Source organism: Idiotropiscis lumnitzeri, chromosome 13 (assembly GCF_059441095.1).
Source record: "Idiotropiscis lumnitzeri isolate Australia: NSW breed Sydney's pygmy pipehorse chromosome 13, RoL_Ilum_1.0, whole genome shotgun sequence".
Classification (NCBI taxonomy): domain Eukaryota; kingdom Metazoa; phylum Chordata; class Actinopteri; order Syngnathiformes; family Syngnathidae; genus Idiotropiscis; species Idiotropiscis lumnitzeri.
This window is the reverse complement of record NC_142403.1, coordinates 17968999-17988108: the sequence shown is the minus strand read 5'-3', so window position 1 is coordinate 17988108 and position 19110 is coordinate 17968999. Positions and strand designations below refer to the sequence as shown.

The following is a 19110-nucleotide window of genomic DNA, read 5'->3' as shown; positions in this document are numbered from 1 at the left end:
CAGGACTAGTCGCCATCCAATAACAGGACAAATAAAGACAAACTTCCATTCACATTTAAGAAGCAACCGGAGAAAGCCTACACAAGCACAGGAAGAACATGCAAATTCCACAGCCGAGTTTCGAACCCAAATCTCAGAACTGTGAGACAAACTTGCTAACGATGCAATAACATTTTCAATTAAGACGATGTTGTCAGGCTTAAGTGTAATCATCCAGAAGAAGCAGCTAAATGTGAGCACAGTTTGGCCGGAGGCTGACATGCCTCCAAAGGAAGGAAGCAAAGGGAGGAAGGAAAGGGTGGAAGGCGTCCTCTCACACAACCTTGCAACATTGTGGCTTTGGATCCGAAATAATGTCCCGCCTTCTGTCAGCCGTGTATTCTTATCTCCATTCGCGCAAGAGTGTGTCAATCAATAAAATTACTTGTGACGTCACTGGAAGAGGAGTGGATGACGAGGAGGGGCGCTATTCCAACCAGGAAAAAAAAAGCACCACTAGGAACGATGAATTGCCCAGTTTGACTATCAGTATTCAACACTTTGAGGGCTTTTTGGTCCCAGGAGAGAGCGTTTGGACAAAGCGCGCTTCCAAGTGATGAAGTTCTTCCTGCCAGTTTGTTCTTTCCTTTTTCCGCTGCAATTCCAGAGATGGCTAGCTCAAGCTAACGTAGCACGCTAACTAGTTAGCTCGTCCATTTAGCCATCTCCACTCCCCCCTAACTTAACTCGTTATCATTTTTTTAAGTGAGGAATTGTTATTGTTATTTTTTTTAATGTACCACTCGAGTGTTTGGCGTCAGGAGCTCGTCGACGTGTGCGTGCGGTAGATGGACGGGCTGACGGGCGGCGGTTGCTACCACTGCGCGGGCGTGAAGTGTCGGCGTCGGGGCGGCTAGGCTCGCGGGAGGGCTCGGACAAATGTGGCAGGGGCGATCAGCAATGTCCCGCTGTCTTTGGGACACGAGTGTTTAATAAAAATAGGCTTTTTGTGTGTGTGTGTTTGTAGTTAAGCTTCCACGACTGAGCAGCGGTGCGGGGAATGATTAAAAAGGTGTTGGCACACTTAGAATCTCATTTTTTTAACACCTCCACGTTCTAGCTAGTTGCCTCCAGTTGTTTTCTACTAAGAAAACAGTATTTTACACTATCTAACTCGTGGATTTTTCCCCCCTGCAATCTTCTGGCAACTCTTTTTTCCTCTCTTGCAAACTGCGAATTTGCATACGACTTAAGTCTTAAGCTGTCAAATATTTGTCACCGGTAAAGAGCAAAGAAAGTAGCGAGGTCCCATTCGACTGAACGGGATTCCATTGACTTGAGCTTGGAGAGCCTTTTCCGAGCCCGGCGCCCCCCCCCTCCTTCGTCCGTCAGGCAGGGCTTTTCTGGCTCATGCGGTGATGACTCTTGACTCCATGATGGCTTGTTGCCTGAGTGAAGAGGCGAAGGAGTCCAAACGGATCAACTCTGAGATCGAGAAGCAACTGCGGCGGGACAAACGGGACGCCAGGAGGGAGCTGAAGCTGCTTCTGCTGGGTAAGCAGAATCATCCTACACCTAGTGACTCCTAGAGGAGTCAAAAATGGACAGTTTTCATGTTATGTCATTGCACTTTGTGATATGCAAAGTGTTGCACATATTTGTCAAATTGACATGCATTTGACTGGCTTGCTCATATGCAAAGCTGTGGTATGTTGTGGTGACACTCCTCTAACAGGAGCTCGAACAGCTGCTTGACCCCACATGTAGTCAACCAGTTGATACAGTTTGATAAGAAGACATTTTATGGTCTGTTTCGCCATTTTGAGCGAATCGTCTCCAGAGTGTGACGTGTACAGTCATTTGTCCTCTTCCGTGACGACTAGAAAATTGCCATAGTTTCTACACTGCACAGAGTACAGTAGTTACTATGTTATCCACTAAAGGAAGGGGGGTTCTGGCCAGGCTCGTTAAGACCCAGTTGAGTATGATCTGTTTCTCACATTCAACTTGGAAAATGTATGCCAGCCGTCTTCTGGCAGTGGGAATAGTTAGTATAATTCAATTAATTTAATGTAATATATAAAATAAAGCCCATTGACCAACCAAAATGAAACAAAAACTATTTATTATTTTGTCTGAACATCTCGTATTTGTACGTAGCAGTGACAAGCTCCCTTTCAGAGCGTCTTTTCAGCACTAATGGCAGCATTGTAACTTGTCTGAAACCAGCAATGATGGATATGCTGACCTTTGTATGTTCTCTGTGCCTACGTCGGTTTTGTGCTGCTTTTTCTAGCCCTAAAAACTATGAGTTTTCGCACTATTACATATGCACTACTTTTTACACTTTATATTCTGATTTCTATAATCTTGCAGAAGCATTTTTTGTTCCTGTTCCTAAAATGTGCAATTCAGGATAGTTTAAGTAACGACTTTTTAAAAAGCTTGTAAGAAAAGAATTATAATTATTATATTAGTGCTTGATCCAGTTAATCTACTGTGAAAAGGCAGCTATCCTTTTCCCAAAAAAAAGTGTGCAATATTTAGACTTCAAAGTTTTGTCCTGTTTATACACAAGTGAAGAGCGTTTTGTCATGAACTTTTTTTATTTAAGTTTACACTTGATACTGACGATTGTTTACATGAATTTATTTATGGTTTGCATTGCCATGTTTTTTTTAACGTGTAAAATAAAATAAAAAAAACGCAAATCTAATCGCAATACTGGTCTGAAAAATCGCAATTCGTTTATTTTTTTTCAGAAATCGCGCAACCCTACTGCATTCCTGCTTTACATATTTGTGCTGATATTAGAACAGCAAAATAATTGTGCGCATCAAGAGCAGCTCATTCAACGGCGCTTCCACGACACTCTGTTTCTAATTTTGGAAGAGCGTCAGCGAATGCGTGCAGTAACCCGAGCAAGACGATGTGCCCTGCGTGCCCAGACTCACAACATGCTGGCAGCAGCGTGGCTTAACAAATAACTGAGGATCAGGTATGAACTTAGGTACAACATTCACTTTTCCCCACCGTGCTTGGCTACAGTGGCTTGTTAAGACCAAGACTTCAATACTGTTCCACGAGGGCCGGTGTCCTGCCTGTTCTCCCTGCTCCTAACAACACTGGATTCAAATGATCAGGATCGTTATCTTGCTTCTGCTGACCTTGCTGGTTATCTGATCATTTGAATCAGGTGTGTTGCAGCAGGGAGAGATGGAAACAGGCAGGAGACCCGCTCTCGAGGAACAGGATTGAGGACCTTTAGTTGATGTGGATCGGCAGTGTTCGGCATTCACACTTGATGCGAAGCGCACCGAGACCACCTAAAAAAATGGGTCTCGTCCGGTAGTTAACGGCGCACCAGTATTTGTTTGTGTATTCACGCCTGCGTTAAATAAATAAATGAAGCATATTTACTGCTACTTTTCATTTCTCACTTCAGGATAATGAACATTTGGAGAGTGGTTAGATTCTTTTTACACTTAAACAAAAACTGATGTGGTGTGACAGCCCATTATGATGCAAGTGAAGCCTTCATCGTTTTTCACTGAGGTCGTCTTGTGATTTGTTGTCACCAATTGAAGATGTTAGCATTTTGAGTCTTGAAACGGTTGCGGAATTGCCTCTGCGCTTAAAAGTATTCACGATGGCCTGCACATATTTCCGCTTACTATGGCAAGAATTGTTTCCAAATGTGGGTCAAATGGAAACCAACTGGCATCTCGATCACTCTCATGTTTTAATAATTGTAGTCTATTAATGAACAATCTGGTCCGTTCGCTTTTGGACTTGAGCTCAAAATGTCTACCTGCTGCAGACAGATTAGTGACGTCAACGAAGATCCGACCAGCAATATACTGGCCTTTTAACATTTTCAATTTCACACGTATACTCTTACACACTTTGAGCTCATGCGTCTGTCATGCACATCGTGTCGCTCAAACAGGTTGGTAGATCTGGGTTAATGTGTTTGTTTTTCGACAACACCCAAGCATGAGGCATGAATGGAGCCAACCTATGCGCATTATCGTCTTAAGGCTTCCAGTCAGCCCCAGGGCAAATGTCATATTCATTTGATGGCTTGGAATATTAGCAGCTGCTCAAGTTAACTCTAATGAGCAGTGCACGTGTTGAGAAATGAAGCTCCTGAATTTTTGGAGTGTTTGATTGATCTAGTGCCACGTGCTCTATTTGCATTCCCAACGGTCTGAGCCAGTCGGTGAAAAATGTCATTTCACAGCGTGGCAATAAGGTATGTGTTTGTCGTCATTGGCTATTTGTCTGGCAGTTCTGTTAGTTGAGACACACCCTGACCTGCAGCAGATATGTGTCAAACTTAAAGATACTAGCGAGCCCCGCTACTTAACTGGCACCATGGCTGACTTTTGAAAAACTGCTGTGCTGATAAACTCCACCTGTTACGGTTCCGTTAACGGCCTTGGAGAACTTAGTCAAATAATTCTTTTTTTCATCTATGCGCCCAGTGTGGTGCCATGCATGGCTTGAATACACTTCCAATGAGAACAGAAGAAAGTTGTGATTGAAGTCTATTAATGAATATAACTCGTTTTTGCAGATTGGGAAGAAATTGTATAAATATTGCAAAACCCTAGCAGCTAAACCGCTGGGCACACATCTAATGAAATGTTAGAATACCTTGGTACGCTACCTTAAAAGTTCCACTTCAGTGAAATTTTTGCGTGTGCGCGAGACGTCCAAAACATCCATTGGGAAATTTAAGCGGCATTTGAATGAAACTGCGACCAAAATGGGATAAGTAATTTAATTGTAAGTTCTCAAGAAGGAAAAGTATGCCAGGAATTTTTGTGTAAACTGCATCCTGTGCTGTGCTCTCGCAATTCACACGCTCTGTAGCCTCTTTTACACAGACATCGCCCAAAATTGCCACGTCACCGCCGTAACGGAGGGCTTCTAACCGACTTTGTCTTTTACACATAAACCGGACAAGAGGAATATTGACACAGCTGTGTGTGCTTTCTCACAGAGATTCAGCGTCACGTAATCTTCTAATTAGACACATGACAACGTCAGCATCTCTTGTGATGTGAGTCCGACGACGTTCAACACAACAGGATGGGAGACGTGAATGTGGGGTGTTAATTTTAAACCCGTTGGCAGAATATCCTTGCCCACTTGTGCTGTCTGGCCTTTTTTGCAACTTTTTTATTTTTTTTTTTTTTTTTTTTTTTTTTTACAGTTGGTGTCGTCGGTGATCATGGGGGGCGCGTACCCGGCTTGACACTTTTCTTTATTGAAACTTTCTACACTTGGTAGTGAAAGTTGATACTGACAATGTGTTCCACATACACAGATCAGTTGATCAGTGCCTACGGGAACGGCTGCTTTTTTACTCCCAAAAGGGCAATTTCGTTCTTCCAACCCACGTGGAAGCAAGCCTGCATGACATCACATGGATGGACACAAAAAAAAAAAGGGCTGTGGATATTACCAAAGACAATGCATACGTGTGTGTGTATGTATATATATATATATATATATATATATATATATATTTTTTTTTTTTTTACATTTTTTAATTTATTTTTTTTGTCTCATACTTTTTTTTTCTTTGTCCGCTGTTAATTTATGATGGCCCCTGTTCTTAATTTCCTTTTATTGCGTTTGTCCCTTATGGTTTTGTCTCTGCTGTCTTCCCACCCAGCATGGTGGGAAGAGATTTGGGGGTGGAAAAGCTTCTCTCTTGTTCTTGGTCACAGCAAAATTGGAAATTAATTTGTTCACTCACACCCTCTTCCTATGCTCGTGTGAATCCAAGCACGTTTACAAAGTTGGAGAGCGTAATTATTTTATGTCAAAAGTTGCTATTTAAATTTACAAACAGAACAGCAATTTTGAATTAATTAATTATTTTAAAATATTTAAGTATAGTGTCCTATGGACTCCATCCTTACCCCAAAAGTAGGATTTGTTTTAATTCTTGTCAACAGGGACTGGGAGAAAAAAAAAATGCATGCTTCATGTAAACATTTAATAACCAGAGGCGATTTTTGCTCGAGCCATGTTAATGAGTTGCTGGATGGTTCCTTGTGACTGGCCCTGCAGGCTGCAGACAAACCTGCTTGAAAAACACTTTTTAGTCTCAAATGTTGTTTTTCTGTCGTGGCTAAGTCTGGATTCCTTCAGGCAGAAAGCAGGTTCACTTCCTCAAAGTGTCACTGGAAATGTCCCTGCGGGCGAAAAGGCCTCACCTGACAGCCCTTTGGTCCCTGTACAGTGAGAAAAGCCCCCAGCCAGCCTTGCTAGCGCTGAGCTGGAGTGGATATGGCTTCCTGTTTGATGTTCTTGAGGTGGGGGGGGTGTTAGGGAATCATTTACTCAGGGCACCATTTTTGTCACATTTTGCACCTCCTCCCTCGCCACTCTCTTTACTTTTCAACTTGGATGTCTCACGCTGTGCTCCTGGTTATTGATTTTCATGTAGATCATAACTAACAAGTCGGTTTTGCCCTCCAGATAGCCCTGCCCAATGAATGGGATCGGTTTCCAAGTTTTCTTTCCCTGCGAGTTAATGCTTCATTTCATTGGCTGAATGTATCAGATCAGGAGTTGGTGGGAATTTTAAGATGTCAATTTACAATTTGAATGCATTGCTCTTTATTCATGTCGTCTATATTCATTTTGTTTAATTTTCACTCTGGCATGGGTAGGATGGACTGGAGCGCTTAATTTTTACCTTTTGAGCTCATTTTATTGCATTGCACTGTGGCGCTTTTTAAGGTCAAACCTAATTGACCTAGATTATTTGCATATTTTCAAAACACCTTTTCCACTAAAATTGTCTCGGTAAAAAAAAAAAATTGGACATTTACCGTATTTTCCGGACAATAAGCCGCTACTTTTTTTAGATTTTGAACCGTGCGACTAATACAACAGATTTTTCTTTCACCGGTAGGGGGCGCACTCTAGTTCCGAAAATACGCTTAAATAAATCTCAATTTTTTTATTTATTAATTTATTTCACTTGGGTCTGTTCTGCTTTAATTAGCAATGTTGTAGCCGTGTTTATGTACCTTAATGTGCGTTCACAGTACAAAATCGTTCTGTGCATGCAGTACACAACTCATTTTTTTCAACATAGTAAACTGCGGTTTATAGCCTGGTGTGGCTTGTATATCTTTTATTATTATTATTATTATTATTATTTTGTTTAATAGTTGGTTCGGCTTATATACAGGTGCGCTTTATAGTCCGGAAAATAGGGTAATCCTTTTAGATGCTCGAAGTGAAGTCTCACCAGATTTGCTTCTCTCATGCAGCAATCTGACATTTCGTTTGACTTCACGGTTTTTCATTGACATCTTATTGAAAAGGATCCCAGAAGCATTTATCCAAGAGGGGAATGCATGTTTTTTTTTTTTCCCTGAGAAAATTCTTGGTGTACTCAGTTATGCCAATTTCTGCACAAATGTACAGATGGTATACATCTCATAACATTGTGCATGTAGTGACATAAGGCTCTTTATGAATGAGTCTGTTATCGTGCACGTTACACTTTTTGACCTCTGTGCAAAATATGGAGAGGGGGGGGGGGTCCTTGCATGTTTACCTTGGCTCCATGGAGACATGATGAAGCTTATCATCCAGTGTTGTCTGCCATGTATTTATGAGTCCGGAGCTGGGGTTGCCATGGGAACTAGCATGAACCCTAAGGAGTAGCTCCAGCAAATGTACAGTAGCTTGACCGTGAGAAATGCTTCTGCTGGCTTTTCCACTCACACACGGGTACAACGGGATCTGTTGAAGCGAGCTCGTCATGCCTGCAAGAGATTCCACTTTTATGTGTTTGGGGATGGAGCTGCCAGGCAAGCGAGCTACAGGAGCACCTAAGAGAGACTTGATAGATGTGTGAAAGACGTGAGCGCAGCTGTTATTTGAAAGAAGGAAGCAGAAGATCGGCTTAGATGGAAAAGAATGGCGTGCCGTACCGACCCCTAATGGGACAACCCAAAGGGAATGTTGTAATATTTTTCGGAATTTTCATCATGTGTGTAGTTCAGTGCTTATCAAAAAAATGTTCTGTAACGGCCCCCATAGGAAGAAGATATTTTATGCCACCCAATCTCTCTGCTGTAACTATAAATATCTGTCTATGCAATTGTAAATATTTTTTAATTAACAATTAAGTACACCTCTGCTTAACATTTGATCTCTATTAACAATGAAAGCAAGCAGAGAAAAATAAAGAAACAAACAAAAAGAAATGTACACTGCCACCTACTGTAGTGGATGTTCAATTACACTTGATTTGAATATAAACAGCAAAAAAAAAAAAAGATCTAAAATCTATATACCATACCATGCCTGGCTCATCCTTAGTTCAGTAAGCATCAAAGAGTTTTGCCTCGTCTCGGGGTTTCTTATTCTTAAAGATTGGCCTCAACTAAGAAGAATGAATCAGACATCACATTAATTTGGCGGCAGTGTGCCAATTATTTTATCGTCATTTGTTTGTAAAGTTACGTCGTGATCAGCTGATGTTTTTATGATCGCTAACAATGTTATTCTACTATTACATTATGTGACACATTTGTGTTTGACCTTTCAGGTTCCACTGCGCTACTGTGCATTTATATTATTTATTATTAAAAATTATTAAAAATAAAATAGTCTCATAAATAATATCAGTAAAACAACCGCTGGAACATGGCTCAGACCATTCTGAATTCAACAAAAGCAAATATTTTCTTTTTTAATTTTTTTTGTGCAACTTGATGCACCGCAGTAGCACGACGCCTGTAGATTGTCAGCATGTACCTGAAAGCTCTTCAGTGGTTCGATGATGATTGTGTGTTACTCTTCTCCCGCCTACTGGTTTGGTTCAGCAGGGTCAAAAGTAGTCTTAAAATAGTAGCACATACGTACACAGAGCTGCAAACACAGGTGATCTCACTCTTGTTGCAGGCCATGTGAGAGCCCAAACAAATATTGATTGCTACTCTCCTTGTTATTATCTACACACATGCTCTTACAGGCAAACCCACTTTAGCTGACCTACTTATCTGCACTTTTCACCGGTAAATTGGACTCAGAACATATTAATACACTATGTATGTATGTACGTATGGAGCCTTTGTTTGCAAGCCATTTCTCGCAAGCACTCACCGTCAACTAGGCTTGAATCCCTTTCTGAAAATATTTATATAATAATATTTATGCCATTTCTCATGCTATTTTGTATAAATTGTACCGGGGCTAGAAGTCATCATGGCAAGTTGACACCTTCACAGGTCCTATCAGAGCCTTAACAGTGGATGGACCATGTCTATCTGTAAGGCAGTGCTTCTCATATAGTGGGGCGGGCCCCCTTTGGGGGGAGGGGGGGGCGTGTGTGACCCTGGATAACATGCTTTTTCCCGCCGCACTACAATAAGGTGTAATTGCTCATCCACTCCACTAGTCGGCAGTGGCGAGTATTAACTCTACGGTGTAGTTTTTTGCAACGAAAATGCTATCATTTGTAGTTGCGGCAGAGACTGGATGGTGGGGTGGGGCCGCAAATTGTTTCATTCTTAGTGGGGGGGGGGCATAACATCAAATAATTGAGAAGCACTGCTGTAAGGGAATGCCAGGAAGGCAAGGTTTAAGTTTGCACTCACTTAACCTGTTGAGTTGAGAGCTGTCAGCATTTTTGACAACTTTTTTTTTTTTTTTGTCATGCACTTTTGCCATCTAATTAGCTGGGATATTAGGGACACTATGTCCATGCCATGTCTCTGCATTAATCGATTAGTTTGTGCTAGGGCTGAAACAATTAATCAAACAACTCAAATAATTTGATAACAGAAGACGCTGAAACCAAATCTCTGCCTTGACGCTTCCAGTTAACATTTTACCACCCTGACTGTTACTGAAGACTGATGCAACACTCCCTGTGGAAATAAATTGGCGCGATGGCGGCGTGCCAGGACAAAAGAGTCTGTGAAAGACAGAATGTCCAGTTTGGGATCTTGAGAAAAGAAGAAACGCGAATGTGCCTACCGCAAAGCCAAACTAACTGCATGTTTACGATCCCAAACACAAGGTGTCAACGTTAGCTGGTTTAATTTAGCCTCCCCGCACCGCACAAGTGGTCAGTGCACTCCATCACGTTATTGAACAAAGGGTTACAAAATGACCACGTAATAAACACATTCATGCGTGCGCTACCATGACTACAACTCACACAGCCACTCAACAGCGCACAAGCTGGCTAACGGCTAGCCACTTAATCGCTAGTCGCCAACCTGAGCTCACAACTCAACACTGTCATTCACCGATGCCCACGTCACTCAACACGTCAGGCTCCACAATTTATAGCCACAAACGCTCAACATCAAAGATATTACAGCGAGGGAATTGAGGATGGCGGCCCCCCGAGTTCATTGATCATTAATGCAAAATAACGTTTCGATCTCTTTTGGTCTTCAATCCTGTTCCTCGAGGACCGGTGTCCTGCCCGTCTCCCTGCAACACACCTGATTCAATTGATCAGGATCGTTGTCTAGCTTCTGCAGACCTTGCTGATTATCTAATCATTTGAATCAAGTCTCTTGCAGGAAGGAGAGATGGAAAACAGACAGGACAGTGGACCTTGAGGAACAGGATTGAAGACCTCTGTTTTAAATATCATGTTTGACTTTGCTGTAATGTTTACCAGATACCTTTCTTTAGCAATTCTCTCCACCTACAGGGTAATGCCGGTTTGATTTTTATTTTATTTTTTTTAAAGTCTGTTCCACAGACAGTTTGGCATGGCTTGGACCACTGCCTGTGAGCATGATGGTGCAAATTCCTTCACAGTCGTGTGTACCAGCGCCAGGATGGCGCTGGGCCACCGAGGTCAGCCTGTCGCTAAGTATGGCAGCGTTTTAACCGCACAAATGCACATGGCATCAAAAGAAGAGCAGCTGTCTCACTCGCGGGGTTGCTCTGTTTCCTTCTCACAGCTCTTTATTGACTCTGCTTTATCCTTGCGTTTGCTCTCGAAATATCTACATTGTCATGTGTTGGTGTGTTTTCCCCTCATACTTGACAGCAGTGTCAAAGTGTTTCATCTACCGCCCTTGTTTCAACGGTTGTGGTTCTCTTCTTCGTCAGGTACCGGTGAGAGCGGCAAGAGCACTTTTATCAAGCAGATGCGAATCATCCACGGCTCAGGCTACACCGATGAGGACAAGAAGGGCTTCACCAAACTGGTCTACCAGAACATCTTCACGTCCATGCAGTCCATGATCCGTGCCACCGAAACCCTCAAGATACCGTACAAGTTCGAACAGAACAAAGTACGTCCTTTTGAAAATGTCTACCTTTACTCGTTAAAAAAATGAAGCTGTTCAGTCTTGAATCTTAAATGTTAGGGATAATCTTTAAACCAAGGAGGGCTTGCGTGTTCATGGGTCACACGTTCGATTGGAACAAATTATTTTGGACATGGGCATATTACGAGTAGAAGAAGAACCTTCATGTCATGGCGCCGTCCATTTTCATTTTCATTTTGTTACGGTTGGAACGAGGGCAAGCTCAGAGTGCTGATTCAGAACAAAATGCAGTTCTTTGTATTTACTTAGTTAAAATAAATAAATAAATAAATAGTATGTTTTCATGTAGTTTGCATTGAGATAAATAAACCAAGGGCCTGCAACCTCGGACGTTCCATGCAGTGCTTCTCAATTATTTTCTGTTACGCCCCCCGAGCAAGAAGAAAACAATTTGCGCCTCCACCCCCTGACTCTCTGTCGCAACTATAAATGATAGTCATTTTCGTTGCAAAACCAACCTACATCATAGAGTTAATGCTTGCTGCGCACAATGGACCAGATGCACGCCACTGCCAACTAGTGGAGTGGAGGTGCAATTATACTTTATTGTAGTTGGGCAAGAAAAAAATGCATGTTCCCCAGGGTCGCACAAAACCAGAGTCCTGCCGTGGATGAGTGTTGTATTAGACTTACCTACATGAATACATTTGCCCATTTTTGCTTCTCAGAACAATGCGCAGCTGGTGCGCGAGGTCGATGTGGAGATGGTGATGTCGTTCGATCAGCCGTACATTGGCGCCATCAAGATGCTGTGGGCGGACCCTGGCATCCAGGAGGCCTATGACCGCAGGAGAGAGTACCAGCTCTCGGACTCCACCAAATAGTATGTCTGCTTCTTTTAAAGTTGACTTGAGAAAACACTTGAAGGGGAACTAAACACAAATGGTTTATTTTGAAAGAAAATGTGACAGCTCTCGTCCAAAGATGGTACTTGTGGGAGTAGGCCGATTTAGCTGGCTCGATAAATCGTTCCAACCGATGTGTAGCTTGTCGTTACTGAATATTTACCATCTCGGTCCTGTGTTGTTACTAAATAAAATGGTCATGAAAAGTTCACATACGGCATTCTTGCAAATTCGCACACTGGCGAGAATTAAAAGACAACAGCTGCTGTAGGCGAGTTGGTGCGATGTTTAAATGTTTTCTGTTTGAATCAATACTTGGTAGATTTCAGTAAAGAGCATCTGATAAATAAGATATGCACATTTTAAATAGAACAAAGTTTTAACATCTTTGGTTTAGTTCCCTTTTCCCATATTGACTAATTCCATGTTGAATCAGTTTCCAAAATAGGTTTGAATCTATTTGTATTGTTTTATGCTGTGCTTGTTTTCACTGTTTTAATTGGTGGAGCCAGGGTGGGCAAAGAATGTTGCACTGTGAAAATCTGAACCTCACAAACGGCGCCCTCTGTTCTTGAGTCTGGCTCAGAAAGCATTTACATCCACTCTCTTGCATTGATTTTGCTGTATTTTTATAAAATGTGTTAATTCAAATATATGTATTTATTTTGTGCATATTTTTAATCAATTGAACTCATTATATAAGCACTTGTTTTTTTCTAAATACTAATATATATATATATATATATATATATATATATATATATATATATATATATATATATATAAATTATAATTATTTTTTGGTATTTTTTTTTTTACCTCAACTATAAATGACCTGGCCCATCAATCCTTTGTAAAAAAAAAAAATAAAATAAATAAAATTAAAAAAAAAAAAAAAGTGTCACTGTGGCTGTTGAGCACTCAAGTTTGCCCACCCTTGTTTCGGATTGTTGCATGACACTCGCCAGTCACAACATTATGTACACCTGTGAAATCTATTGAGATCCAAAACAAAATCCGAAATCTACAAGAGAGACAAGATATTAGATGCAGTACAAAGCGCACCCCTGTTATGTCCCAATAGTCCAAAAGTTTCAATTGAACATATGTGAGACTGTCAGCATTTGACATTTAAGGCATTTAGTTTTTTTGCATAAATATCAGTCCCTTGCCCACAGCTCGCCAGTTGACACTGGAGCAGTGTTGAGAAATCGCCTCCTGGAAAACTTTTTCTGTCCTCGATTGCAGTTCAGTGCCACTTTGAGAAGCTTTACGGAGTTCTTACAATACTGCTCTCATGTCAATTGAAGCCATGAGTAAGGGCTTCCAAAAACTAAAAAGCCTAAACTGTCAAAAATGGCAAAGGCCTCACGTCTGTCTGAATGATACTTGAAACTATATATTTAAAAAAAAGTCTAGAGTGACTTTGGAGGCGTACCTGATGTCGTGTGTGATGAGTCCGTACCCTTTATGTGTGCCTCCCTGTCATATGCCCCTCCCCCCTCATCCACAGTTACCTTAGCGATTTAGAAAGAATAACCACGTCGGGGTACGTGCCGACTCAGCAGGATGTGCTGCGGGTTCGAGTGCCAACCACCGGCATCATTGAGTACCCGTTTGACCTGGAGAATATAATCTTCAGGTACTGGTGGCCTGAGCACTGCCCACGACACCTCTGGTTGGCCTGGTCGTGAACCGCCGACGCCGCTATTGCCACGAGCTAGCTTTTGGGCTGCACGTAAATACATCCCTGATGGTGACCTCCCAAAAGACGACAGTCCAGGCCTACTGTTCATGTCAGGAAGTTGGCATGTTGTGTAGAAAAATCGCTCATATTAGAGTCAAGTAATTGCTTCATAGATGTCCGAAAGCGTGAAATTCCGTCTTTGGGAGCTGCCATCACGGATGACGCTAAAATTCCTTTGGGGGTTCTGGCACAAAATTTCATCTAATCCCCTCGTGGTGCTCGGGAATGTTTCCTTTGGTTACATCTGAACTGATCCACTTTCTTTTTTGGAGGGTTTGTGTGCTATCTGCTCTTACGCTTGACTTTCTCTTTCCTCTCTCTCTCTCTCTCTCTCTCTCTCTCTCTGTCTTGTGTTTCGCTCTCCATCCTGTCTCCAGCTATCTTAGCGATCTGGATCGTATCGCTGAATCTTCCTATCTACCCACTCAACAGGATGTGCTTAGGGTTCGAATCCCAACCACTGGGATCATAGAATACCCTTTCGACTTGCAAAGCATCATTTTCAGGTAGACAAAAGAATTGCACCGCTTTGACTAACTTGAGCCCGCCCATGTTTCCATTTGATGTCCCAACGGCATGTCGCATGCTTAATGTACGTCCTACGAGCCCATTACACTTTTCAATGTACACTAGTACCTTGACTTTGAGTTTAATCCGGTCCTTGTGACTTTGAGGGTGCTCGGCAAAAATGTTTGACAGCACCAATTATTTATAGCCGTCATCACTTTTTGAATTTAATTACCAAAATAAATAGTTCCACCATATTCAAAATCATTGCGATGCAGCTGTATGTCTGCTTCCTAAATAAATATTCCCAAATTTGCCAAAATGTGATTTTTGCTCAAGAGCCCTTCTTTTTGTTCTACTGTGGTCTACATCCTTTCAAGATTTGGCCCACAAACAGTGCAGCCGCCAATCCATAAGAGCAGCTTCCATCCCATCTCCTGCAAGAAAAGCGCGAAGCTACAAATGGATGTACCGAACAAGCAAGAGTGATTAAAGTAGAGTGCGAATCGATAGGAAGCCATCATGTCAGCCTCCTCCTACGCTTGGCAAAGCTGGAAATAACTGCACTGTGGTTGCGCTCAAGAGCTTCCCGGCCGCTGCGCTGCAGCGAACCTGAGAGGCTCCACTCGGCCCGACTGCCGCTGGTGGTGACTCACTACACGCTCTCAATGGCTTCGCTTTTAGTGGAGAGGCCAAAAATACAAACAGGATTTGGGGAGGGACGATTAAGGTGTCCGGCTGTATTCACGGAATCGCGTGATTGTTTAGTTGGTTTATGTCACCCACAATGGGCTTTTTCTTTTTTCTTTTTTTTTTTTTTTTTTTACTTTCAAGGCCAATAAATTGAAAGCTGGTTTATTGTGGCTTGCTGCAGCACACTTATCACTCTCTCTCTGCTGTGCTGGTGGCCCTGCCTGCAGAAGCAGATTGGCCCGCCCACAGCACCATCTGATTGGTTCCTTGTAGCAGCCAATAAGCAGAAAGCTGCCTGTTTGTTTTTATTGAACTAGAAAACATGCCGCTGAACCTGTTAGCTCCGTGTACTTTTTGTTGGACTTTTAGAACTGCTGTCTATTTTCTGCGTTTACTGATTCAGCTTGATTTCCCATTTGTGATGTCAGCGAGATTTCTGCCTGTTGAGTTATAATTGCTGATGAAGTGAAATTGTGCAACAGGCTGGCACACAACTGGACTGGTTGCCAGCCAAGCACAAGCTACATAGAGAGAGGGGAAGAAAAAAAAAGAGCAATGAATGTAGAAGAGCTTGCCACAACTCGGACAGCGCCGGTACTTGGTGACTTACTGACTTTGAGCAAGAGACAGGATACACCACGCACTAATCGTAGGGCACAAATATTTCTAGATAGCCAGACGGACTTTAATTGAAAGATAATGCTTCCGTTTTGCCACCCTGCACTCTAGCCCGGATGTAGAAATGAAAAAAAATATTGTTGTCAAATTGTTGCCAGCAATTCCTGGAGCTACTTTAATATTCCGCTAGGCCACAGGTGTCAAACTCAAGGCTCGGGGGCCAGATCTGGCTCGCGACCTCATTTTATGTGGCCCGTACAGGGCAAATCACGTGCGTCAACTTGCTGTTTCTAGCACATTTTTTTCACTTTTTACAACATATGAGATATTGTCATTTATTTGTGAGTAATCCTCCCCTTTTAAAATAAATTGAAAAATTGAATTAACAATTAGTCCATGTGGCCCGTCCACAAAAAAAAAAAAAAAAAAGGTTTGACACCCGTGCACTAGGCCATGACCAATTATCTGTTCGTGACTATTACCTTCAATGTGATGGGTAGTATCGGGGTGATGATTGTAAATATTAAAATCCTTGTTCATTGGCTGGTTCTTTTCCTGGAATAGTTCAGCTGTCCGATAATTCTGGTGTAATATTTTCTTCATGCGACTGCACATAGAACCCAACAATGCAAATATATTCTGACTCTGCAGTTGATTTTAATATTTTCTATTTTCGGGCTTGGTTTATATAATATTAACATGTGAATCATCTCCCACTTGATCCAAATCTTGGTTGAAAGACTGATGTCCTCTTTGCACCCATTTAATTTCCTGCATGAAAAGCGCATCCCTGTCTTGAATTGACTCGCATCTTTGCCTGGTAGCTCTTGTGCCACTTTTCTTAAACATTTTCAGTCAATGCCATCTTTACATTCAATTGATTCGCTTCTTGTGAGCCCTCAAGTTTCCTTTGATTGACACGTCACCGTTTCATCCATGCATGCGTCTCTCTGTCATTATCATTCCGATTTACGGGTAGGGAAGCTTTCTAAATATTTTGTTTGTTTGCGGCGTCCCGTTCAGGATGGTGGATGTCGGCGGCCAGCGATCAGAGAGGAGGAAGTGGATCCACTGCTTCGAGAACGTCACCTCTATCATGTTTCTGGTGGCGCTCAGCGAATACGACCAGGTGCTGGTGGAGTCGGACAACGAGGTGAGCGTATGGACGTTCTGGATGACCCAAATGTTATGTCGTTTGGAGTTGGCAACTCCTGCTGAGTTTAGCACTTTTAAAATGGCACAGTTGAGGAAAATGCTGCATGCAGCAGTGAGAATTTAAAAAAAATATATAAAAAAAAAAAAAAAACACAATAATGAATATGATAGAGGCAGGTAAAATTGACCACTGATAAAAAACAGTATTAATAATTAAAAATGAACATTCTCTCTCTCCTCTCTCCTCTCTCTCTCTCTCTCTCTCTCTCTCTCAACACCCAAACATTTGGACTGCCCAAAAGTATACATTTGTACTAGTAAGTTAGTTTAACTGACTTAATTTTAGTTTTATTATACAACAGTTGACTTCTCTTCATATTTCTATGACTGTTAGGAATGTTAAAATTGTGACTTGAAACATTGCCTGTCATCGAATGGATCGTGTTCCACCTGTTTGTGACAAGCAAAATAAAATAATTGATATAAATTTGTGCATTCGCAACATTCCAAATGGGCTTAGGTGCACATTTTCGATTAGATGTTTCCTTCACAATTCAATGACTTAAGTCAGACTAATCGTTTTTTTTTTTTTAATTCTTTGGCATTGACACGAGACAGTTGTGGTGTCATTAAGGTGTTTCTGAATGACTGGGCAGTGTTTAGGCATCAGAGTGCACAGGGATTATCTGGCTGTGTTGACGGGCCCGAGACAAATGCCTCGACCTTGCACACCGGTCAAAGCCTGGATGCTTTGTTTAAGAATCGTTCGGATTTCGTTTCATCACCGGCTCTCTTTTTGTTGTTTATATTAGCATTTGCTTTGCTTCACATTTGGCTGGCTAATCAATGTCTTTACCCTATTTTGATGTCTCACACACACACACAGACATTTAATTCATTTATTAACCTATGTCAGTTTGGAATCACTTTTAACACACCCATGATTATATTTTAGGATAATCTGTTAGAGCTATCCGATGGGCAGTCTCATGGAAATTGCTCAAATTTGGTCCGTATGTGTGTAACCCGTCTTAGTTTTGGTTACAGTAATAGCGATTCCATTTTTAAAATACTGTCGCTTTTTCGTGGGTTCAAGTTATTATTTTTTTAGTTCTCTCCCTCTCCTAACCTTTTGTGGATTTTTCAGAACCGCATGGAGGAGAGCAAAGCGCTGTTCAGGACCATCATCACATATCCTTGGTTTCAAAACTCCTCCGTCATCCTCTTTCTCAACAAGAGAGACCTGCTGGAGGAGAAGATCATGTACTCTCACTTGGTGGACTACTTCCCCGAGTTTGATGGTAGTGCAGTCTTTCTTTTAATAAAGTACAATTGGCTGTTTAGTTGTTGTCACATTTTCCTGATTGCAGGTATCTGCTATTTTTGCTCGTTTGAACACTTTTAAGATGAATTTTACATCATACAGTGACGCCTTGTGGCAAGAAGGGGGAACTGCAATAAAATAGCCCCTGACTCGCACTATATTGCGTTAAGAATGGAATTTAAAAAGGAACATTAGGTGCACAGTGAAATGAAAGTGGATATATCACGAATGAAGTCAATATGACATGTTAAAATAACTTTAAACTTGGACATTCACTCGTTAAAATTATGATTTTATTCGTTTTCTTGCTTATGTTCATGTGGCGTACTTTTTATTTATTTTTTCCTGCCAGGCCCTCAGCGCGACCCAATGGCAGGCCGCGAGTTCATCCTCAAGATGTTTGTGGACTTGAACCCGGACAGCGACAAGATCATCTACTCGCACTTCACATGCGCCACCGACACGGAGAACATCCGCTTTGTCTTTGCCGCTGTCAAAGACACCATCCTGCAGCTCAACCTCAAAGAGTACAACCTGGTGTGAAGTGCTGGGTGACACAAAGAGACGCAGTGAGATTAGGAGAGAGAGAGAGCAAGCCACACACACGTACACACATTGTATTATCCACGTCTGCATGGAACACATTCATTAGCTTTGCTCTACACTCACTATCTCTCTTTTTTTTTGGGGGGGGGTCTCTTGTGTTGCGCATTACACTGTCCACTCCTCACGTGAGCCTCTACGGGGAAATTCATGGTTGAACCGACTATATTATCAGCAGTGCTTGTGTGTCGCAGGGTGGCCCATGTCAAACAATTTTAAGGGCTCTCTCCCTACTTGTGCATGCTGTACACTACTCATCTTGAGGAACATATAAGTTGGTGTCTAAAAAAAAAAAAA

General features: G+C 41.9%; 1 protein-coding gene across 3 annotated transcripts; it reads left to right on the top strand.

Moving 5' to 3' along the window:
- Positions 1-430: 430 nt before the first annotated feature.
- On the top strand, positions 431-19110 carry LOC148324844 (guanine nucleotide-binding protein subunit alpha-11). 3 transcript variants are annotated; one of them, XM_088314028.1, is made up of 8 exons: positions 431-1533; positions 11101-11285; positions 11990-12144; positions 13680-13808; positions 14291-14419; positions 16755-16884; positions 18034-18187; positions 18563-19110. In XM_088314028.1, exons 1-8 carry the CDS (start codon positions 1398-1400, stop codon positions 18751-18753), a joined length of 1209 nt encoding a protein of 402 aa, XP_088170154.1. In that variant the 5' UTR covers positions 431-1397; the 3' UTR covers positions 18754-19110. The 3 variants fall into 3 exon arrangements, with proteins under 3 accessions (XP_088170154.1, XP_088170155.1, XP_088170156.1); XM_088314029.1 differs by lacking the exon at positions 13680-13808; XM_088314030.1 differs by lacking the exon at positions 14291-14419 and having other exon boundaries at positions 432-1533.

Bases quoted from the DNA above. Each gene is read 5' to 3' on its own strand.
- LOC148324844 (XM_088314028.1), top strand. From the start codon at position 1,398: ATGACTCTTGACTCCATGATGGCTTGTTGCCTGAGTGAAGAGGCGAAG. The intron at 12,145-13,679 runs GTATGTCTGCTT...CCTCATCCACAG, and splicing joins CTCTCGGACTCCACCAAATA to TTACCTTAGCGATTTAGAAA. The intron at 18,188-18,562 runs GTAGTGCAGTCT...TTTTCCTGCCAG, and splicing joins CTACTTCCCCGAGTTTGATG to GCCCTCAGCGCGACCCAATG.